At 24.7% G+C, this 25,705-nt stretch overlaps 1 protein-coding gene across 1 annotated transcript in view; it reads right to left on the bottom strand.

The window, feature by feature from the left end:
* Positions 1 to 211: 211 nt before the first annotated feature.
* LOC129608814 (zinc finger BED domain-containing protein 5-like) overlaps positions 212 to 25,705 on the bottom strand; it is a 53,047-nt gene continuing 27,553 nt past the window's right edge. Inside the window, exon 6 of the mRNA XM_055520551.1 lies at positions 212 to 234. Coding sequence (XP_055376526.1) covers positions 212 to 234 — 23 coding nt within the window. The remainder of the gene's footprint in view (positions 235 to 25,705) is intronic.

The following is a 25,705-nucleotide window of genomic DNA, read 5'->3' as shown; positions in this document are numbered from 1 at the left end:
CAATGTCACATAGGGTGCTTTCATATTTGCCCCTCCCCATCATCCCGATGTCGTCAGCATGGCATGGTATTTACTATAAGTTTTTGTAGATAGTTGGAAAAAGCTGCAGTTCCAGAAACATAATGCGCCCAAAATTCAAATGAGACGGGATGGAGGCAGAACCAACATTTTCTTGTGATGATTTTAATTATTATCTAGAAGTTATTAAAATTTAAGGTTCTTGCAACTTAAAGTCTGAAGAAAATATTACATTGAAATTTAAGGAAAAAAGCACATCTTAGATAATGCTTAATTTCAACGGCCATTTTGTCAATGTGATGTTTGACTATGTTGTTTCGTGGTAAAAGGAGTTTGTCGCTACTTCGCGTCTGCAAAATTTAAAAAATATTTTTGGTTTCTATTAAACAAGTAGTCAAAAAATGGCATTTTTAGGATTTTGAGGGGCCGTAAATTTAAAAACGCTTATTTTAACCGTTATAAGTAAAAATTCTGCTTCTACAGAAATAAGTTCCTATTAAAGCTACATTTATTTATATTAGATCTCTCAGCTTTTAATATTAAATAGCTAGAATAAGAAAATTTTTTAGCACACGTGGAAGGACATAGTGTCTCAATCAGCGCCTCATTTTTCAGAACTCGCGAAGGTACTTTAAAGTGAATACTCTGTGAGTATTAATATAGTTTTATTATTAAATATAAGATATAAAATTTATAATTACTGACAAAATTTCAAAGCTTTTAACTTGTATTTTAACTTAAGGGAAATTCTAATAATTACTTTTTTAAGCGTTCTGGAATTACGTTAGAAAATATAATTGAAATATTTTTAATAAATTATGAAAAAAATTTAATCAGATCTTAACATTTTAATTTCTTAGCCATTTCTCTTAAAAACTTGGCACAAAATTAAATTACTGAAATCAATATTATTAACATTACTTAATTCTTATAAGAATAACTAATGGCAATTTCTTCATATAATTCCAGAACAGATGAATGACGTAATCAAAGGAACGAGTCAAGGCAGACAAAATTAAAAAATTTTTCTTTAAGTTGACTCGATCCAGTGACCTACCACTTTCTAACCGAAATATCTACTTAATGAGCTACAGAAATATGAACAAATTATTTACAAATTTTTCTTCACATTTGCTTTATACTGTAATTCACATGACTACCAAGTATTCTTCTTTACATGAGATGCTACAAGAAATCTTATAAATAGATATTGTGCCTGTTACTTAAATAAACCTTCTATTTTGAAAATTTTTAAAAATTCAAAGCGTTTTGTCAATTAATTTACGCCAATTTATGCTCAATTCGTTTGGTATCTGGATACCAGTTTTATGTTAAATACATTACATACGTGTATATCACACATTTGCTAGAACAATGACATAAGCCAAAATGTCGCAAGAGTCACAAAACTTTCTTTTATTACTATTATATTTTATAATATATAAAGCTTTTTTGTAACAAAATAAAACAGAAAATTTGTTCATATACTTGTAGAACAGTTCTATACCACCTATTTTTAACCATCGTTAGTAATTTATACTCGGCTATAACCATTTGAAATTCCGGAAGTCGAACTAATATTTTTGAGTTGGGTTATTATTCTTCCTAATGTACGATATAAGAAATGCATATTAAATTTTTTAGTAGTTTAAAAATACTAAACGTGTTAATGTGTTGAAAAAAAAATTCTTAAATTAATATGAAAAATTAAAGATAATTTTTCCATTTTCGTTTATTTTTTTTTTCTTTATAAGCTTTTAAACTTTCAAATTTTCGATAAAGTGAAGTCTATCAGTTAAAATCTGCATAATATTATAAAAAATAAAAGAAATTATATAAAAAGTTCCGCTATATAAACTAATAAATAAGTTCAACTGTCAGAAGAATATTCTTTAGAATAGAATAAAAACTAAAAATCCTGTCAGGGTTTTGTCCTTTCCTTTAAAAAAAATTTTTTTTTTTTATTTTCCTTTCATTCTTTTACTCTATCATTTTGACTTCTTCCACTGAACACAAAGAGGAAAATTGATTTAAGTGTAAATAGAATTACAAAAGAATCCTCAAAAATACATGAACTTATTTTTAAAAAAAATATATTTTATACATAAAAACTATAATATAGATTTGTACAATATCCTATATAAAAACAATATAATAAAAGAAAAAACAAAAAAATACATAATAATAAATAAGAATAAATTTATATAGAAAGGATTCCAAGTATACCATAAGTAAGAAAACTAACTAGCTGATAGGGTTTAAATATAAATGAAATATTTATATATTTAAAATATTTATAAGTATATACAAATATATGTTATACAAATGTGCATATTGTTATATTTTTATATTTCTATAATATTTTTTTTTTTTTGGTAAAAGAAAATCTCCAGTCCTTTTATAGTTATTTGCTATTTTTTTATTTTCGAAAAAAAAAAAATGATGTACCCTTTTGCAATAGCTCAGAGTTTTTGGTTACTTTTAGTGCTTTCATTTTATATTTCATTTGTAATTCAGCTCGATGTGCATTAAAATAAGAAAAATAAAGAAAAATAATAAAATAAAAATAAAGAAAATTGAAAAACCATCGTTGACTTATAACAAAATGAATATGGAACAAGAAAATCACTTGAGACTTTAGAAGAAAAGCATACAAAAAAGAAAATTCGTAATGCATTTTTTCTTTTCTGTTCATTTGTACAATTTGTATGATGAAATAAAAGGAAAACGAAGAAAAAAAAAAAATTAAAACTGAAAACCGCCAAGGAGCGTAGTAAAAATATGCACTATAATTTTTCCTAAAATCAGGATCGTATTAAAACAAAAAAGAAAAACACAAATATTATGGTGATTGTAGTCTATTTCAAGGCGCTCATCTTTGGATTAATGCACTAAAAACAGTTTAATAGCAATTTCTTTGACAAAAATATGACCTTTTATTTAAAATTTATTCTTAAAAAATTTTGAATATAATTTCCAAATTATTTGTAGCTTCATGCATGGAATAAATTATGAATCTGGTAGGTTCACAATCCTGATGAATTATGTGTCAACTGAAAAATTTAATTATGAACTTTGAATCAAAGTCCACAAAAGAAGGTTAAATATAAGCTAAGTGTTCCATTTAATAAAATTTGTTTAATTATGGATGCTGTGTTATGGATGAATATAACTTTATGCTTTCCTCTATATTTTATTCAATTCAAAAAAATATATGATTAAAATATAGATTTGAATCGTATCGGCTTCGAGTGTCTTTCAGGAGGAAGTTTCCGGCATATTGAAACCATGCGAAAAACAGGGGAGCTAGTAATATCGCGAGAATAGTGAAGGGTCGAGATTTTGATTCTAAGGTCACCTAGGGTGTCCTCGAAGCTGGCGGGCCAATGCTGTTGTGAGCTCGCGGGGGCGTGTCTACATAGTGTCACACTTCTTTGGGTTGCGGGCCACCATATTATAGCACAAACAAACGGATGTGGGTGTTTCTCAGTTATGGGCATTTCGGTGGCGGAATGAGTTTTTGCTTTCACCAACACATTGAAAATGAATATATTGGTATTATTTATCGTGAACAGACACCAGGTGGAAAGCCCTGTCCACTTGCGGGTCACCAACAAAAATGTGTCCAAAATACGAAATTAGGAAACCGGATCGGCTCCTGCAAATGTCTCGGAGGGACATTGCCTGCCTGACGGCAGTCTACAATGGCAGTGATAGCATAACGATACTGGTAGCAAAACAGTAAATTTTTGCTAAATTGTGTGCAGTACACCTACTGCATCTACCACTTCAGCCAACCAATCAACCATATCTAAAAGTTTAAGCCGCCTAAACTACTGGTGGCGGAAATTGTTAACAAGAAATATTTTTAATTTCTCAATACTTTAATCAACTTATTTGTAATTTTAAAAATTTTATTTTTCGATTTCAAGAATTCCCCTATTCTCTTAAAATTGTTGATAATAAGAAAATTTTAACTCTGTTTTCTAATAAATTTATGTTAGTGAGAGTAAATTCAAAGAAAAGTTACGATAGCTAAAATATTTTGTACTAATTATGGCGATTTTTGTCAAATAATTTGATACGCTCCTGTTCAACATTAAATAAAATGCAGCAAACAAAATAAGCGAAAAAAAAAAATATAAAAATTACTTTTTTTCTGGTGTGAATATTTTGGTCCTTGATTCTTTTTTTTTTGTATTTTTTGTTTTTGTTCTTTAATTTTTTGGTTTTTGTGTAAAAGTTTTTATTGTTGTCCTTGGATACAAACCAGAATTATTGAATTTATAGATAAAGAACTATTTTTATTTCTTTTTCAACTTACACAAATAATAATGTATGAATAAAATATATAATTTACACACATACCCACATGTGTGTGTGAAATATAAGCATATTATAGTAGATATGTTGTTTATTATATGGGTGTATGTATGAATAACATTTCATTATTGTTCCGCTATCAAAAATAGAAAGGAAACATAAGAAATAAACTACCACAGTTTCTAAATTTTGAAATGGTCCTTTTGAGGCACGTTGATACAGCTTACCATGTTCTTGTATACAAAAGGAAAAAAAAAATATAAGAGAAAAAGTGAAATTGTGATGCAAGATTTACTGTATGGAAGTGTATATACCTACCAACATTCCTTTTCAACTGCAATCGAAAAGTTCACCACGTACGTTATTTTTAACAATTTGATTTATACCATTACATCTACATACACATATACATACTATATTTTACGATATATTTAAAATATTTCAGTGTTACCAATTTTTATTAAATATTAAATAAGAAAACTAATATAATTTTCATGCTTGAGCTGATATAAATGCAAAGCTATAAAAAGTTATATACTATAGCACGTATATAATATTTGTATAACACTTATATAATGAAAATTCAAAATAATTTATTCACTGATGAAAAGTACAATATTAGAATGCCTTGATTAGAGAACATAGGAGTTTATGCTAATACAGATGTGTATATTAGAGTAATGAAATTTAAATTACTTCTAGTTGTGCAAATACAACGAAATTTTTGAAGGCAAGATTCCAAATTGATTTTGTTTATAAAAAAATGCGTTAGAGAAAATTCGTGTAGTATTATATTAGAAAAATGCATACTTTTAGGCGGTAATTATCTTTTTGGGTTGATTTTGAAAGACAGAAAACTTTATTATACTCTAAATTTTAATGAAGACTGTATTAACTTTGATGTGGAGTTTGAAACCAATTGAGGGAGTTGTTTGCCGTATGAACATGTGCATACAATATTCTTCCCCAGCGTAAAATTCTGCGTTGATTTAAATATGTCCGTCTATCCGTCCGCCAAACAAATAAAGTAAACATTACCAAATTATAAGAAGCAGCTCTTTTTCTATTAAGGTTGAATACTATTGTAATTGGGCCAATTCAAGCAACGGGTCGGATATTGGCCATGCAAATCAAAAAGATTATTTTAAATATTTCAAAAACTAATAAAATTCTTAGTTGCATGAAATTTTGCCGTCATATGTTCAATTATATATGTCTGTGTAAAGGAGCTTGGCAGGTTCGGGGACCAATCTAGCGACTTACAAAAATTATTTTAAATATTATTAAAAAATTGTTTTTATAGTCATAAAATCATGGTATACCTTATGAAAAAACTATATTTTTACATATTTTTACATAATTCAAATGCTTAAGATTTTTTTGTCATTTTTTTATACATCGGAAGTCGATTCAGTATTTCAATCGTTTTCAATATTTTTTTCTGTATTTTTTGGTTTTAATAGAAATTTATAATTTTATTTCATATTGTGACAACATTTTCAGACATTTATTATACATTCCAACATTTTACTTCGAAATTTTCAAAAATTCCTCATTTTTTTTAAAACTTATAAAATATTTGGAATTTCCAATATTATTGGAAAATACAAAATTTGGAATTATAATCGAACAAAAACTACGAAAAACTTGTACTTGTTATGTAACTAAATAGCTTTTAACTCAATCGGAGCGGTTTTTGTTAGAAAAAACAGATAAAGCTAAAAGAACTATTATTTGATTTGATAAAAATTATTAATTATTTACACTTATAGGCTATTTATGGCTATCTGAAATATTATTTCGAAATTTGCAAGTTAGACAACATTTTTAATATTTAAAATAACAATTAATAAATTAAATTTATTATATTCACTTAAGATTTGCTTATTTTGATTTGCTATATGAGTATTTTTCATAAATTATTCGTATACTCGAAAATTTAATAATAAATTTGAAGAAGAATTTTAATATTTATTTTGTTTAAAGATTAAAATAACAATAATGAAAATTTGCTATAAAAAAATAATTATAGCTTTTATTACTTGTATATAAGTACAGTAATTTTTTTTCTTTAATTAAAATTTGTCATTTTATTTGTGGTAACACTAAAAAAAAAATCTCTTATTTTTTATATATTATTGAAAGTTTATGTGAATTATTTATATAAACATATACACATGTATATGTATGTAGGATAGAATATTTCTTTAAATTATATTAAATATATTTATAGGTTATTATTGCTTTTATTATTTGTATATAAGAAAAGACAGAAGAAAGGAAGTGTTTTCATATTATATTATATATAACAGATACATATTGTGTTTATATACACAATGTGTATGAACCTACAGCATCAACTTATATGTACTCTTTATATGCGCTTCTATAATAATGAATGCATAAAAGAATTTCTGTATAGCAAACATACTTATTCACCATTATAATAAAATAAATTTTTATACAATAATTTTATACACAGTATATAATAATATAACACTTATGAATTGAATATATATGCTTAGTACATATTATAATAAGTTCATATGAATGTAAGTACGTAAGTACACATGGTTGTTGTATGTATCGGAAATGGAAAGAAATGAAAAGTTACGAAAACCACTGCGGAAATATTTAAAATGAATTTTTCACGTTTGGGAACTAAATTTATTTCTTATAATATTACAAATGTGTAATTTTCAATTCTTATGTTTCTTTTTTTTTTTTTTTGTTTTTATTATATTTTTCTTCTTGTTGTTACTTTTTTGAAAAGCAGTGAGAAAAAAAAAAGTTTTCAGCATTTCGTCCCTTTTTGTCCTGTTCGTTTTCTTTTTTTTGGTAAATTATTTTTTTGTTCTTCTTTTATTGTTTTCCGAAAGTGTATTCTTAGTTAAAAATTTAAGAAGAATTGAACTGAACTGAAAAGAATAAAAAAAAAAAATTTATAAATTTTTGTTCCTTATTTTTTTTTTTATTAATGTTGTTCTCTTTTTGTTTTGTTCTTGCTTTTTTTTTTCTTGCTCGCTCTTTTTATTCCTTTTGCAATTTTATTTAAATTCCATATAGGCACGAACAATGGTGTGACATAAAAATAATTCATTCTTTGGTTTGAAAAATGCATATAAATGTTATGCACATACACATGAACACGTTGTATACTGAATTTATACATTTTATAGCAGAAAAAAATGCCTTTTTTTTTTATTAATTTTAAAAACAAGAATAAAATAAAAGAAATAGAAAGAAAATTTCTTAATTTATATATGCTCAACTTCTTCCATTATAAATTGGGTCTTTTATAAGATTTTAAAGTTTTCCTCTGCTTCTTGTCCTTCTTCTTCTTGTGTAACGAGAAATAAACGAAATATAGAGGAGCACATAATATTAGTTTTTTTTTTACTTAACATATGTGTGTGTGTGTGTAATAAAGAATTATTATATGTATGAATGTGTATGTAATATATGTATATTGCATTAAAACACGAAAGGATATTCATGTTGAATATTAAAAACCCAATTATTGAAATTTTTCTAAAAAACACAAAAAAAAACAAAAATCTTTTTAATTTTATTTCATTTTTTTATAAAAATTGAAATATTTATTAAATTAGATATTATTTTTGTAAAATAAAAATTCGATTATTGAATTTATTCTATATATTATATGAAAATGTAATTTATGATCATTATTGTAATATTATTATTAATAATTATCATTATCATTATCATTATTATTTATTATTGGAAAATTTTATTATAAAAATTGTTCAATATACAAAAAATTCTTTTCGAATTTCTAAAAAGGAGCAAAATAATGAAAAAAGAACAAATGAAAAATCAGAAATATTTATAGATTATGAATTTTGAATAATAATGATAATATCTTAGAGATTAAAGGAAACTATAGTAATACAAGGTGATTTAGAAAGATATACATTAACATATATCATTGGTTAAAGGGTCGAAAATGGGTAAAACTTTTGTTCCCGCCAAAATGCAATATTACAAGAGTTTCCGAGTTATAGAAATTATAATTTTCATTCCGAAAGAGATAGGAGCTTCAAACAAACAATTTCTGAAAAGCCTAGGCTTAACATCAAAATGTTACTTGATTTTTTATTTTACATGCTTTCGAAATATCAAGCAGTCGAACTTTAAGAAAAATTAAATTTTTGCACATTTCTTATTTTTTTAGTTTTCTTTAAGCCGATACTTTCGTACGAAATTTTTTGAAACTTTATAATTTTTTTTTTACAGAATTTTGTCCAGCTGCTGAAGCTTTAAGCTTCTTAAATCTTTCAGATATAGCAGAAAATCGAATTTTCTTAATCACCCTGTGTATAAGATTTTTTGAATATTTTAATTGGAAATTTACATAATGGTTTTCTTCTTTTATGAATTTTAAATGAATAAAAAAAATTATCATTTAATAATAAATTTGTTTTAAAAATGTTCCAATTTTAATATTCAATTTATGAATTTTTCTTATATTAAAAATAAATTATAAATGTTTTAAATATCGAATTTTTAAAAGTTTTTTTTTATGAATTTCTTTTAATTTTATAATTAAGGACATTGGTAAATGTGATTTAAGGATATGCGTATAATTTTATTTATAGTGCCTATAACTACCTTTTTGAATTAACATAAAGCGTGCGAAAGAAATCTTAGCTCACATATGTTGGTTCTTACTTAAATTTTATGTCTTTATAATTATTGGGCGATTTCTTTGTTGCTTACTATTGTTAATTGAAATTTATTAATTTTTTTTAATTAAAAGAACTACTTCGTGTGTGAATTTTTGTGTACAGGTAATGGTTCGGAAAGTTCATATATTGCATGATATGAGAACTGAATTTTTAAACGATTTTGCTTATCGGTTTCATAATAAGTCTGATGCTATATAATTTTGAATCAATAATTTTGCATTTATAAGTTAAATGCAATAGTTTTAGTACCCTCTAAGAAGGGATTAAAGTTTTTTAGTTCGAGTTCTGAATCAATTTTTTTGTTTTGAAATTATTTTTCTTATACGTAAAGAAGAAAAATCATATTAATTTTGTGTAAATCTTATGTTTCAAAATTGACAAGAAATTAATAATAATAATTCTGTTATTAAAAAGCCTATATACTTATATAAAATTTTTATATTATTATTAATTTACTTAATTTATTAAGAACCAAAATCATTTATTTTTATTGCATTGGTGGTAAATTTCACTCTTATAGTAGATATACTCATATTATTCAATATATTACAAAAAAAAAACTAGAAAATAAATTAACAATTTTTATCCTTAGATTCTTTCCATTAATGAAATCATGAGAAAATGAAATATGTATAATATGAAATATTTTATTTTTATTCATAATCTGTACTTGACACCTTACAGCTATTTCAAATTACATATATGTATATCTACACATAATTGAATTCGTATAATGTAATATAATGAAATATTATAAAACATATTTTTAACACTTCATTAAATATTTTATGAATTGGAATTTGTATATTATTCGTTCTTAGATTGCCATCTCATTTAAATGAAATATTTGGTAAATCGTTATGGTTATTTCACCTTTTTGTTATTAGAAGTTTTTCCTGCTAGTTTTCGATTCTTGAAATTTTTGTAAGAATTCATGATTTGACGCCCGGATAATATTGTGCCGCTATTGAAAATTAAAAATTTTTTTAAAAATACTCATTTTAATATCATTCAAAGGCCGAATGACACTTTGCTCGTGTAAATATCACCAAAATATTGTAGTTTCATAGATTTCTGATTAGTGAACCAGTTATTTTTTTTTCGAAATATCTGTTATATTTCAGATAACATTGAAATAGACTGTTTGCTTTACATGAAAATGAAACGTGATGCAAAAATGTTTTGTAGAATTTGCAAAAATCTGGTATGCTTTAAATGTATAGTTGTAACTCATGTGTATGCTAATGTTATACAAGTATAATATATATGTATATCTGTTTGAAAAATATAGTAAGATTTTCATTTTTTTTTTTGTTTTTGGTTTAATTTGACACAAAATATTTTATGAAATCTATTAAATAAATTTTTAGTAATTTATATTATTTTGTTAAAATATCGAATATTATTTGTCAGAATAGGCGCAAATATAATGATTTCATATTATACTAATAAAATATCTGTTTTTGAGATTTTTACATACATAATAAATTTTGATATAATTTGTAATAAAGAGAAAATTATTTAATAAAAAATTACAAGTACGGTACGGTACGATGATTAAATGTTAAATGCCATTTAAAATTTTTTAAAATCTTATCATGAATGCTATATAAAAAGCAATGAAAAACATAAAATTTTATTATAATTAAATTATGATTTTGATTAATATTTGGGCTTAATGTTAAATTTACTGAATAAAAATTTTAATTTACAATATGGTTTAATTAATCACAATTTTATAATTTTTGAATTAGTATTGACTATTTTAGAATTTATGCGAATGAATACTGATTACAAACATTGATTTTGTTATTTTATTCCTTTTAAAGGCAGTGCTAAAGAAAGAAAGGTGATTACTTCATGTTATCGTTCGATTATCAAGTTCTGTGTTTCTTTATTGCCTCGTACCACACATTTTTGCCACATTTCCCCTTTCAAATGAGCTAGTTTTAGGAATAATTACCTAAATATTAATGCATGAATTAATAATAGAGAATTTTTAAACCATTCTTTGTCCTTCCTCCTTTGTCCTCTCACCCTCTACAAATATTAACGACTTTAAAGCATTCACAATTTTTTTTATATCGTCACACATTAAAACTTGAATCTAATTTTTTTTCCATAATAATAAAACCTTTCGAAGTACGAATGTGCAATTTTTAAAATTTTTATCTAAATTATTTATTAGAACATAAATATTTATGTAACATAATGAATAATTGTTTATTAGAAAATGACATACCAACATTATATAATATAATATGTACACAAACATATGCGCATATTATAATATATTCATATACATTTAAATATGTATATACATATAACGTGTATGTCTAAATTTACCTTTTTTGAATAAAACATTATACTTCATTGCAAATCAATTAACTTTGCTGATTTAGCATTTATACAATTATTGCATTTTATTTAAAATAATACAATCATATTGTACTATAAATATACATTATTATATTATATACATACATATATTATGAACAATAATATTATTTATGCATTCTAAACCATAATTTATATGCTGATAAGATAATTTTATAATAAAGTAAAATTACAATATAAGTTTGTTATTTATTAAATGAATTCTGAAAAGTACATTTCTTTTATAAAATGCCGCTTACATATAAGAAAAAAAAAAAACTAAAATTAAGTTTATGACAAAACCTGATGACTGGTTTCGGACTTAGACTGAAATTATCTGATGAGTTCTTAGGTTTTACATTAAAATTTAATAATTTTGTTACAAATTTTATAATTAAAATAAAAGTTAACTGATCACTGTACAAAATTGTCGTGGAAAAATAATTTATCGTCATTTCAACTTCAAAACTTCTGATTGTAAACTGAATTAGAATAAAATAGCTTTTATTATTTGCCATCACACAAAATCTAACGTAAAACAGTGTTTAAATATACGACTTCGGTCACACTCTGATTATATCTTAAATTTCGTCGGATAAATAGTATCTAAGCGATTATCAAATAGAAAAGTAGAATTAAAATTTTCTCTTATATAGAAACTAATCAATATTATTCTTTTGGTTGGCCTTGAATCGTATAGCTTGCTAAAGTATTGCAGTTAGATAATAAAAGGGTTGATTTGATCTAGATGCTTGAATTTTATTCTAATTTAAAAGGTAAATTTATTGAAAAATTACTAAAAATCTTTGAAACAAAACCAAGAATTTGAATTTTTTTACGAAAATATTTAAAAATAATATCTCATAAATTTTTTGCTTAACACAAATTAGTACGAACTCCAAGCATGTATAAAATATGTAAATTATCTACAATAATGGTAAAAAAAAAGTGCGACTAACAAAATACACAATTTTAATTCATTTAATATAAATAAAATTTGCTAAAAATAAATTTAGAATAAAAAAACTCTTTAATTCAACTATATATATAGAAAATCGCTTTTATTCAGCTTGATCAGAATAGTCAAAATATTAGATTATTATGAAAATTTGGGGGAAAAAAAAGGATGCAATATTTCAATAGAAATAACTAAATTTTGTTTAATGAATTAAAAACATGTAATATAATAAAACGGAATTTAAAATTTATAATTTGATTATTAGTAAAATAAAATCATACGATAATAATTTAAATATTTCATTTTATTTTAATTTTTGTAATAATATTTTGTATAATAATAATATTGGGAAAATTATTTGGAAAAATTTTGGTTTTTTAATAAATATCAAGTTATTGTTTTTCGTGATAATAAAAAGTTTCGATTAAATAGATTGCCATTCAAAATTAATATTACCAAAATATTGTAATAATTTTAAATGATTTTAAAATTAGAAAGAAATGTAGTTTAGGTTTACTTACAATAAAAGTATATTTTGAATCAATCAAAAACAAAACTTTAAATAATTTTACAAGCATAAATTTAGTTGTCAGTTTGTAAATCGCTTCTTTACTAATATTTCCGGAAGTTAATGGAGCAATAGAATAAGGTAACCGACTTTACAGCTACATAAGATCTGTTTCACTGTCTCCTCTTCCGTGGAGCAAGATCATGATAATTCAAACTGCAGTGGTACATGACGAATCCAACTTGATACTGGAACCAAGGAATAACTATTAAGAATTCTTTTATTCGGTCGCAGCATTAAAATTTATTCAAATTCGAAATTATTCCAAATAACATTTTGTTACGCTCTGTATAAAGAAATGTAATAATCTGAGCTACTTCGGTTTTGTTAAAAGTAATTTTCAAATGGGGCGCTGTATTTTCTTTGAAAATTTTAGACTACAGTACAGAAACAAAAACAAATAAAGTCAAATAGTTTTTTATATCAATGTGAAACTATCTGTTGCCTTAAAACACTCGAAATGTTTAACCTGAGATATTATATATTTCGAATTTTTTATGTACTGAAATGGAACGCAATAATACTTGTAGTAAACAAAGTTTTCCATAAGACTTTCATTAGAGTGTTAATATGTATCATAATATTATTATTATACCAACGAATTCACGTATATTAATTGTTAAGTGAATTAAAAGATTATTATAATAGTTATTTACATGAACATTAAAGAATAATTTTTGGAAAAATCCACATATGCATTTAACGATTTTAGTGAAAACAATGTTTTCTACTTAATATTCTTTTCTTTTTCTTTAATAATTACGACATACAACATTATTTTTTATATTCAGTGCTAACGGTATATAAAACAAGTTTTATTATCACTAATTTTCTAACTGAAATATAAACTGTTCACATTAAAAACAGTTATCTTCTTTTTTTAGTATACCATTGCATAATTTTCATGTGTATTTTGTTGTTTACACATACGTTACATATTGTATATACATATTTATAATCTATATACCATTATTATATCTAATTGCATTCAGATGTTACTTCTCGTTTATATTCAAGTGAATTAATTTACAAAACTTTATTGTTCAGAGAACATAAGCCATTTTTGTTCAAGAGAAAATTTAAAAATATTAATTTTTTTTTTTTGAAAAAAATTAAACTAAAACTAACTATTATTAAGTGTTTATGATTATAAAAGTACCATACAATAAGTTGTATAAAAGTGTTAAAATATTAAATTCATTAAAATAATTAAAATATGAGAAAACTGAGAATAAGTTGAGTTGAGCGTGTCTACTTTGTGATACCGGTACGAATGAATAATATTAAGAGTTGTATAAATAAATTGCCACAGCCCACAGTGTTTCACTCGACCTTCTTTTTTTTATATGTATAGTGCTATTTTATACATTATATATGGCAGTCACCATACAAATTCACACCGCCTGAAAGATATTTACTGAAAATAATGGCTATATTACTATTATCGTTTATGCAAAATTTTACCATTGCAAATTCAATAGTTAATAAACTACCGAAGTTGTATGGCAACTACCACAAGGAATCAAGAAATATAAACGAGTCTTACCACACGTAGCAGCGAAATTTCTAAATTATAGCTTCAATGAATTCTGAGGCAATGCCAAGTAATTCTTGAAGTTGTATGTTAGTTACCAGAAGGAGCCAAACAATTTCAATGACTTTTATCACGCATAACAGCTCCAATAATATAGTTGTTTGAGCGAAATTACTAAATTATAGCTTCAATCTGAGATATAGCCAAAAAAATTTTGAAGTTGTGTGGCAGCTATCCGAGCCAGTGACTCAATCACATCCAAATTTAATAGGGTTTTATTATTATAAATTATTTGTAAAAATTTGGTGAGCTTAACTTAATTACGTTAGTTTTTTTGTTATCGGTGGAACGGGCGGTCAGATACACAGACGGAGAGATATGACTGATTAGAATTCGACGCTAATCAATAACATACAAGTATGTCTATATCTCAAACCATTTTTTTTTTAGAGTTACAAACGATAAAGTAAATTTATAATACCCTTCGAAACATCTTATTAAATGTTGGTCGCATACAAAAAATATAAAAAATCACTTGTACATTTACTGTTTTGCAGTGAATTAAATACAAAATACCAATGGTATTTATACAATTAAAATGAAATACAAAACGTATGTGTAAAAATACTTACGTATTACCTATGGTTGTATGATTTTAAATAAGCGCGTATGTTAAAAAAAAATGTCTAGAAAATTATTCCTAAAATTTTATGTACAGTAAAGTAATTTTCTTTTTAAAATATTGTTACACACAAATGATAATTAAAAATCTTAAAATTATCCAAAAAGAAACCAACATAAGAAATTATAATCGCAAATAATCCTAGAATATTTAAGAAAATTAAATTTATTATTTTGTATTTTCAAGTTTTTTTTTTTTTCTTTTTAATTTTGTGGCAATTGCACTTTAAATTTACCTACTTATTCCTGCAACACATACAAAATATGTGTTACTCCGTATATGTATACATGTATAATGTGTACGAGTAGAAAGTAATGAGAAATTAAAATGAAACAAATTACATTTTGTACTAGTTTAAATTGTAATTAATGAAATAAGTATACCGAAAAAGGAAAATTAAAAATAGAAAAATGAAATGAAATAGCAAAATAAGAAGAAGGAAAAATAAAAAAAAAACAATTAGTTTTCCTTTATACATTTTCCATTTTCTATACAAGTATATATGGGGTTTTTAAGTGCACAGTCAAAAGTATAACATATTTTTGAACCTTATTGTTGGTTTTGACTCCTTTTCAGTTTTATTCTTATTTCATTTTATGTTTTGATTTTTTTCTACATTTCGTTTTCATTTTTATATTTTTGTTTTCCTTGTTTCATTTAATAGCGTATTTTGTTTATAACTCCAAGCATAACCTGAAAGTTTTTTTTTTTTGCTTAAACTTTTAGTTGTTTTTTTCCATTTTTATTTATAAAAATTTAGTAAAATAATGTGTTGAATAAAATCCAGTATTGGACTTACCACAATGACATGATTTTTGGTGTGATTAGCAACAGGGCCTAATCCGTTGTGGTACTGCCGAATCTCTTTTCCCTCCCTTTTTCGAACCAGCCCGAGCTTCTCAAAAATCGGCTTAAATCCCTAAATTCACATTCGCTTAGACCATAACGCGCCCAAGGAAATATGACCGAACAAATCTCCGACAAGATTTCGTCAGCGCCGGACATCAGCATAGAGAGGTGGACCGTCATTTCCTCCTGTCCTTCATGTCAGTAGCTTCTGCAGAGATAATTTACAGGGCGGCACATCCTTCTTACATGTTAGGCAGTCAGGTATTGTTCTGTCAGAATCGCTACTATATCATTTATATCCTTCCGTTCGAGAGAAATCAGATTCCTTGTCGCGTTACACGTTGCTTCATTCAGCCAAGTAAGATTGGTGCGCTTCATTTTTGCGTTGCACAACAGTTGCTTTTGGGTGCTTAGAGACATGCCCAGATGTTGCCTCACAAGCTTGTCCGTCTTACAGTATCCCGGAGTCCTACTATGTTTACGGACCCATACCAAATTTACCTCGAACTCGTTAGGAAGCGACCTATACTCTAGGACCGTTCTGGATGTAGAGACCTCTGATTCTAATGCCCTTATTGTGATCTGACTGTCATTGAAAATGTTGATGTTATCGGCCGATATCACATTGCAACCAATTCAGAGCCTTCTTAATCTCGACCATCTCTCCCGGAAAGACACTAGACTGTGACCCGGTAAACGGAAGAAGAGTTCAACATCCATTTGCCTAGAATTGGTTAGGTAACTAATATTTAAGTAAGGGAAATAGTATTTTAATTGAGATTTTGTTAGAAATGATTTTTGAATCATAAAAATTAACTTTTATTGATTTCGTTTTTAAAACTTATTTATCACATACTTTCTTAAATTTGGAACAAACCCTAAATTTTTTTTCCAAAAAAGCGCTGTTTTTCATAGATTTTCTATAATATTGATTGCAATAATCAATACCAAACAGGTCCGACACTGTTTATAAAATTTAAAAATAAGAATTTCTAAGCAACTCAAAACAAAAAGAAAATTTCGTTTGAAAAGATTTTCTATTTTTTAATGTTTTCCAGTTCGTTTTCTCTTCTCATGAAAATTCTTTTTTAAATTTTTTATTTTTTTTTTGTATTTAGGCATTTTTGTATATATATAAAAATTGTTTTTAAATGCATTTTATTGCATCACATTGCCTGCATTATTTATTAGACAACTCTTAATGTTATTTTTAATACAAAGTTTGTGGTTTTCAAGAACGAATAAAAACTTAAAAGAAAAAAAAAATATTAAAGAAAAATTAAAATAAACAAGTAGGTATGGTACTTTTTTTTTCTACAAAAAAAAAAAATTTTAGGAACAAAGAAAACAAAAATATAAATGAAACCAACATTTTCTTGATTTAATATTTAAAAAGTCCTTTTTTGAGATTTTCATTTTTGTTTTTTTATTTTTTTGTTCATTTTGTGCTCAAAAATGAACGATCTAAAACCGTATTAAACGTTAAAACTCTTTATTGTTTTTATTATTATTGTGTATACTAGGGGTTTAAGAACCATATTTAAAATTATTTTTCATCAAAGGGAAATATTAACCAGGGAAGAAATGATTTTTTTTTTTTCATTTTGAAAAAGAAAAGGAACACTTTCTCATATTATAATATTTTTAAACACATTATATAATAATATGTATGTATATTTATATATACAAATAATTAAAATATAATGTATACAATGTTATTGTATACAAAATGTGTTATTTTATATAATGTGAATCGGAAGGAAAAGGAATCCATGCTACACATTGTGGTGTTATAATATGTGGTTTCCTATATATAAGTTTTTGGTTTTCTTATATTTTTCATATTTTATTTTGTTTTACTATTTTTCCTTTTTTTTTTAATTTTTCTGAAGAAAAAACTGCATCGCAATAATTTGTATAAAGAATGTGAACATAAAATGAAATAGTTTATATTCCGTACATACATTTTCGTATACATACATCTAGCATGCATGTGTAAAATTCTAAGAAAATTTGGTTTCTTGCACAAAAAAAAAAGAAAACCTACATGAAAATAAGTACACACATATTTCTTTCAAGATACTCTTACTGCCATTTTCGAGGTTTTTTAATAAGTGACTTCGGTCGTAAAGTGTGTTCTTATATGAATTCATTTTTTAAGGTTTTAATTTTTTTTTTTGTTTTGTTTCTGTTAAATTTTTCTTAAAATTTTTTTAATAAAAGATGGTACTATCACATACATTATTATAATTTAAAATAAAACGAGAAAAAGTAGAGTTGACCTTGTCAACTCTGTGATACCGTACGAATTTATTATCCCATGTGTGAATAAATATGCCATACCTGACTATGGAACAGACTATGACTTTAAGTTGTCGTATTACCATATTAATTTATGGAAAATTTCAGTACTGTGTTTTCAATATTTTCTAAGATATGGCTAGACTACAGTTAAAGTTGCATGGTTGCTACCAGAACGAACCAAGCAGTGTGAACGGCTTTTATCAAACACATTGGTCATACTTATAAATTTACTTGTACGAAATTTCAACACCACAGCTTTTATAGTTTCTAAGATATAATCATATAAATTTTGAAGTTGGTGTGGCAGCTACCCGAACCAGTATCCAGTTTAAATCATATTCATATCGCGATCATATCCAGTTTAAATAGGGTGCTAAAAATTATTATAATAAATCATTTGTGAAAATTTGGTAAATTTATCTTAATTAGTTTTTGAGTTATCACTGGGACGGACGGACAGACTTACAACGTTAAATCGATTCAGAATTCGACCACGATCTAAAACATGTACTTGAGTCTACATTTCTGACCATTATTTCTTAGCGTTACAAACGGTAGTGCAAATTTTTTATACTCTTCGAACATACGTTCGTACGGATATAAAAAGGATAATGTGAACATAAAAATTAATAAACTTTAAATAAAATTTCATTTTTAAATAATATTCTCTAATTTTATCTGGAAAATATACAAACTTACATATTATTATATTTTGTATATGAACAAAAAACTATTTTGTTTTAGTTTAAGAAAAATTTCATAATCATTTAAAAAATATTAATAACTTAAAAATTTTCCATGTGGTTTAGTCTTAACAATGAAATTGGTAAATAAAGTATTTTTTATTTAAATTCTAGAAAAACAAAATTTTTTTCTAAAAGGTAATAAGAATTTTCTCCCCTATTTAAGTTTATTTTATTTTATACTGATTTACATAGAATTTTATTTATGTATGTAATTTAAGAGAAAATGTGCATTATATTGAATATATTACGGTACGTATATTATAACAAAAATTATGGTACAAGAAATAATTTTACTTTATTAGTATTTGTAATTATTTATTTTAAGCAATGTTATATTTAAATAATTGCATAGTATACAATTTTCTCATAATTATGTTTTGCGGTGTAATTTTAAAGTAAAGCAGCTGAAGTTGAATTATTGAACTATGTATTTAGAATTGTCAAATTTAAGAATACTTGGCGAAACAATATTATTACCAATGATAACATCTGATTATATAAACTTTTCCACTTAATATTCAAATTTGCCAACTTCATTATGGTGGTTGTAAAAAAAACAAAATTTTGATCAGAACTAAAAAAGTTGTAATACAAATTTAATTGTTTAAATAAAAATAATATTGCAATTTGTAAATAATTTTTCTTATTTTTTAATAGATCATCTGTTCGTCCATGCGTTTTTTAACTAAAAATTTTTCATCCTTTAGATCCTACATTTCGTTCGAAGAAAAGTTTTATCTATAGATGCATAGCTCCTCCTTAAAATCTCATAAAAATAAATTTAAGACAATTTTTTGTTATGAAACAAAACAAAATTTTAAATTACGTAAAAGCGAAAAAATAGCGACTACTATTTTCGTCTCTGTAACAAATATAAAATTATACTCTCTGAGGACTTAAGTGGGGTATAAATTGCAAAAGTCTCTAAGGAAATTCGATACTTATACGACGGCCTGTTCATCAAATTCGACGACCTGTTCATTAAGTTGTAATTAAACTGTTTTTTAAATTTCAATGAACGTAAAATGGTAACAGTGGAAGCAGTGGCTTACCTAGAGCTTTTGCCGCCCGGGGCGATCTCCAGTTTGCCGCCCTTTCTATTATAAGTCAATCAAATATTGGTTTTTATAAATTAATACACATATATAAATTATTTAGTTATTTAATCAATATTAATTAATACACAGAGTAAATTTTTTTAGACATAGTTAGGAAAAATTTCCGAAAAAAATCGTAAAGATCCTTTTATGAATTCAACGAATTTTAATGAATACAATAAAATAAAATTATTATCTTGTTATTGAATTAGAATTCAAAATTTACACTAAAATGCATTTATATACAGTGAGGAATAATATTCGAAATCTTAATCATAATTCATATATAAACCAAATATTAAATTTGTAATAATCATAATAATCATTTATTGTTCACGAAAGAAAATAAATATGAAATGAATAAGTTGCTTTTTATAACTATAAGAAAATATAAAAAATTCCGGGTCCCTCCTAGGTACGCTATTGAGTGGAAGGTACACCTTCAAAAGAACTATCCTGCTTACCACATATCACCTAATTAACTGCTGGAGATTATTTTTTGGAAAAAAGTGTAGTAGCTTTAATTAAAATTAATTTTCTTGCTGCGTACAACAAAAATGAGCCAAAAATTCCAATTTGAAACGCTTAGTATACCCTACTAATCTAACAGTTTTCAACGATGGTTTACTAGAGTTTCAATTTGGACATAGAACGAAGATGTTTCATGCTTATGATATTTTATTATTTTTGACTAAAATTATAATTTGCGTTGGTATAAAAAACGTTAAATGTGAATAAACAAAATATTAAATTTTTATATTTTTCATTTAAATAAAATTTACATTATTATTACTATTGTTTATCAAACAATGATAACTATGTTACGGACTGTTATACATTATATAATTGCATAGAAAATGTTCTGCAACATATTGCATGTAATATTGACTTTTCCCATTGGGAAATTATATAAAATAAAAATATTTAACGAAACATTTTAAACATTCAAGTTATCAAAATTACAGAAAAAAAAATAAATAAATAAATAAAGGGAAAAAATTAACAAACTTTTTAAACGCAAATTTATTATTTTTTTTTTTATAAAATTTGAAAAACTTTTATTTTAGCATATATACGAGTAATAACATTTTTGACCAAAAATAAATTTTTTTAACATTATAATGAATTACATAAATTTTTCAAGGATCATTGAATCAGAATAATTCCATATGTAAATATATGTAAAAAAAAAAAAATATAAATGAATTTTAAAAACAAAATATAGCGATTTTTCTCTTTGTAAAAATTTTTTAATTTATTTGTTTTTTTTTTTTTTTTTATTTAAATTTTGGATAAAAATTAATTTTTGTTAGTACTCGTATGTATAACAAAAAATAATATTTTATATAGCTACATATATTATTTTAGCTTAAAATAATATGAAAAATAAAGTTGGGTCAAACCAATGGTTTGTATTGTAGCACTTTTCCCTTCAACAAGTGACAATTCTGCTTTTAAATACAGTCTATGTATAGCTATCACATTATTAAAATTATTTTCATTCATATACAAAACTATTTCTAGGATTTCATATATTTAGGATGACGCATTATGCAGTCTTTGAAATAAAGCAAAAATTAATATAAAAAGGGGTTAACATAATGCTCGATTTTAAGGGTTAATTGTGTGAGTTAAGAAAAATAATTATATTTTTTAATGTTATGGAATATACTGTTAGCTTTATGTGTTTATAGAAATTTGAAAAAGCTTGCGGTTTCAGAAATATAAGGTGTCAAAAATTCAAATTTTACGAATTTCAAGAGGTGATAACTTGAGAGGGGGTGGAGATGGAAAAAAATTTTCTTCTAACAAAATGAACTATTTATTAATATCTAAAAGCCTAAAATTTCAAGCTTCTACAGGCTGGGGTCTAGAAGAAAAACGACATCAAAAATTTGGAAAAAAAGGACTTTAAATAACGGTAAATTTGAACGGCCATTTTGTTTTTCTTAAGTTGAACTATAGTATACCGCGCAAGGGGAAGCAAGCCACTGCCTTTCTGCGTTTGCAAAATTTCAAAAAAGCTTATGGTTTCATTGCAACAAATATTTAAAAAAGGCCATTTTTAGGGTTTTGGGGGGGTATAACTTCTAGAGGGGGGGAGATAGGTAAAAATTTTATTCTACGGAAATAAATTTGTAGTGAAGATCTATGTACGTATTAAATTTCAGCTTTCTATCTTCAAAGGTGTAGAAGTTTTGTAAACAGACACACGGACAGACGGACGGACGGACGGACGGACGGATGGACGGACGGACGGACGGACGGACAGAGTGAAACTAATAAGCACTTTTTTCAAAAATTTTTTTGGAAAAGTGTTAATAAACAGTGTTAAAGATTATATCCTTTTTGATTTTAAATAAATTATGATTCTAAAAATTTATTGTTTCTTTGTTTCCATTAATAATGGAGCAAAATGTTAAAAATTTTGTAAACAAAAAAATTAGCAGTAGTTTTGTGTATTATAAATATAAGGATATTTTTGTTTGTGTATACACATATGATTTGTATAACAAGTTAATGTAAATAAATTTCATTAGCAGTTACTGAGTGTATTAAATTCTATTTGAATGTAACACATATATATATATATTTGGAATATAAAATAGTAAATGAATTTGAAATTACTCTTAATGATTGTAAATCTATTGAAGGTATGGTAACTGAATTATGTTATTGAAGTTAACTATTATTATTAAAAAATACTGCTGTATATATTAAATAAAATGTATATGAATTTATTAAAGACGACTCTTATGTTCATTTAATATGTTTTTTTTTTGTATAACAGTAATAAACACGCAAACATAATTCTAATAATTTTAGAATACTATTTATTATGCTCAAAATTATGTATAACACTTGTAAAAATATTTGATTATAACATGTAATGAATATGTTTCTAACATTTTTCGAAATTAACATTTTTTTTTTGTATTTTGAGCAAGAAAAATAAAAAAAACATTTTAGAATTCAATAATTTTTTCAAAAAAAATTTTAATTATTTCGAATCATTTATGCATAATGGTGATTTAATTTATTGTTTTATACTCTTAATATACTTGAATAAAATTCAAATTTTGGACAAGGTTTATATTCCTTATAATAATATCATTCTTTCCCTTCTAAACAACTTCGGCTATATGTATAATAATTTTACAAAAATTAATTGTTTTATATTTAAATGTAATGAAGAATATGTTAAGTTGCCCTTACATTTTATTAATTTTTTGAATTCATATATTCTGATTTTAAGTGGTGCATTATGGCTCATCTCAATATTATTGTTTATATTCTGTTATATACTGTATTTAATTTTGATTTAAGGATTGCCTACAATTATATGGATATGACCTTTAAGAATTTATGATTGATTTTGGTGATTTTGAGTTATCATTAGGAGATCATTAAGTTCAAGAAATGGTGTAAATGGTTAATGGTGTAAAAGATTTTTACGGATGTACATTGAACAAAATTGCTAATTTAATGCCTCTTTGACAGTTGATAAAGGTGTTGGGTGACTTATATATGTTTTCAAAATTATAATATTATTTTAAGGTAATGTTGTTTTTCATTAAAACTAATAGATACTGTAATACTATATTTTTTTTTTCCTTCTTCACTCCTAGGAGCATAGGGCTAGTGAATGATATCTATGATGCCCTAGTTTTTATAGTCATAGAGAGTTAGCTAGGTAGGTGACTAGGCTACTATTAATACTAGGCTACAGGTAATACTATATATAAGAACTAATTTTACACTGATATTAAAATTAATATTGATTTTTAAAAATTATATATAGATTAATTCTGTTCTGATGAATTCTAAAATCATTCTGTAAATTTTTTTTATATTAAACCGATTGTAGTTTGAAACCATGACTCTTCGGTTGAAAGACCGGTATTGTACCAAGTGTACCATTGTTCAAATAGAATTACACTCAAGTAAAATTATTAACTAAGTGAATGTAATTAAAAATTTTCATATAAATTGTTATTATGTGAAAAATAGTAACAATTTTCTTGTAGATATTTGAACGAAAAAAAATTTATTTAATTTAATTTGTAAAAATTATAACAAAAAAAATTAAAAGGATATTTAAAACAAGCAATATTATTATTGTAATATAACATTAAAAATTTTATAAGTAAAATGACTGTATATACGATTGAAAAATTTCATTTATTTTAATATAAAAATCGTGTTAATTTTTAACCACATGAGGTACATTTCGAGTTTTATAAGTTTTATTGAAAGGTTTTTTATTTTACAATGGTGTTATATTGTGTGCTTTTTTGTTTTTTTTTTTTTCAAACTCTTTGCTTTTTTTTTAATTTTAAAATTTTATGTTCATATGTGTATATTTGTTAATAAAATAATGACATATAACAATAATAAAATGTACATATATATATTTTATAGATTGTTAATTGAACGTTATTCGATAAAAAAAAACAAAGAAAATTTAATATAAATTGGTCTACAATATTATATGAACGCTACTTTAAGAATGAGAGCATTTTAACCATTGTTTGGCAGAACGTTAACATTAATGTCAGTATATTTGACTGGTGATTAAAAATTTTAAATTTAATGCTTAAACAGGAATGTTCGTTCAAAGAGCTATAATAAATTATTACGATATTATCAATACCCTTGGCTGCTAGGGCCAAAACGGCTTTTCAAATTTAAGTTACCATAATAATATGCTTATGACCAGCAAAATTTCGGACGGTATTTCATTATAGGTATTTTAAATTCGGACGACACTGTAAAATTTATACTAGACTCAAAATAACATTTTTACTTGGAGATCATCATGGTTTTACAGGTTAGTTAATTCAGTCTTATAAGAATTCTTGCAATCGCGCTTATAGAGACTTTTAGGATATAATCTTTCATAATTTGTAAACATACTACTTGCATATTTGAATGAGTTTGTCTGTTCTAAATTATCAGATAAAATATTGCACATTGCAATCACGTGTGTATATGCAACCCATTTAAATACACCGACTGATCCTTTTGAATTAATCACAGAATAAAAGTGGTTAACCTTTTAGTCGAAAAATAGACCTCTTACAAAAAATAATTTCGAAATTTAAAAAAATTTTTTTTTTAAATATAATGATCAAAAATATAAATTTTGGTAAATGTGGGTTAATAAAATATTATTATAAAATAAAATGGACACGGGAAAAAAAATAAAAATAAAACACAATTAATTGTTAAACATTCTTTGTCATTGTTCGTATATAATAGGATAAAACTTAAATAAAACAAATAAAATATATAAAGGAGTAATAATACAAAAATCAAATAATACACCAAAATATAAAAGAAAAATATATACAAAAAGGAAATAAAAGAGCCAAATGAAATTAATTGCTTCCGGATCCTGGAAAATGTTCAAATTATAAATAAAACCAATTTTATATTATTTAAAATAGTATACACACACTATATATACATGCACATATATATATACACATAAATGTCATACATAAATTCTATGTATACTTTTGTGTTCGAACAATACAA

Source organism: Condylostylus longicornis, unplaced genomic scaffold (assembly GCF_029603195.1).
Source record: "Condylostylus longicornis isolate FDR11 unplaced genomic scaffold, ASM2960319v2 ptg000036l, whole genome shotgun sequence".
NCBI classification, from domain to species: Eukaryota; Metazoa; Arthropoda; class Insecta; order Diptera; family Dolichopodidae; genus Condylostylus; species Condylostylus longicornis.
Note: the sequence above shows the minus strand (reverse complement) of the source record. Positions and strands in the feature narration are given on the sequence as shown.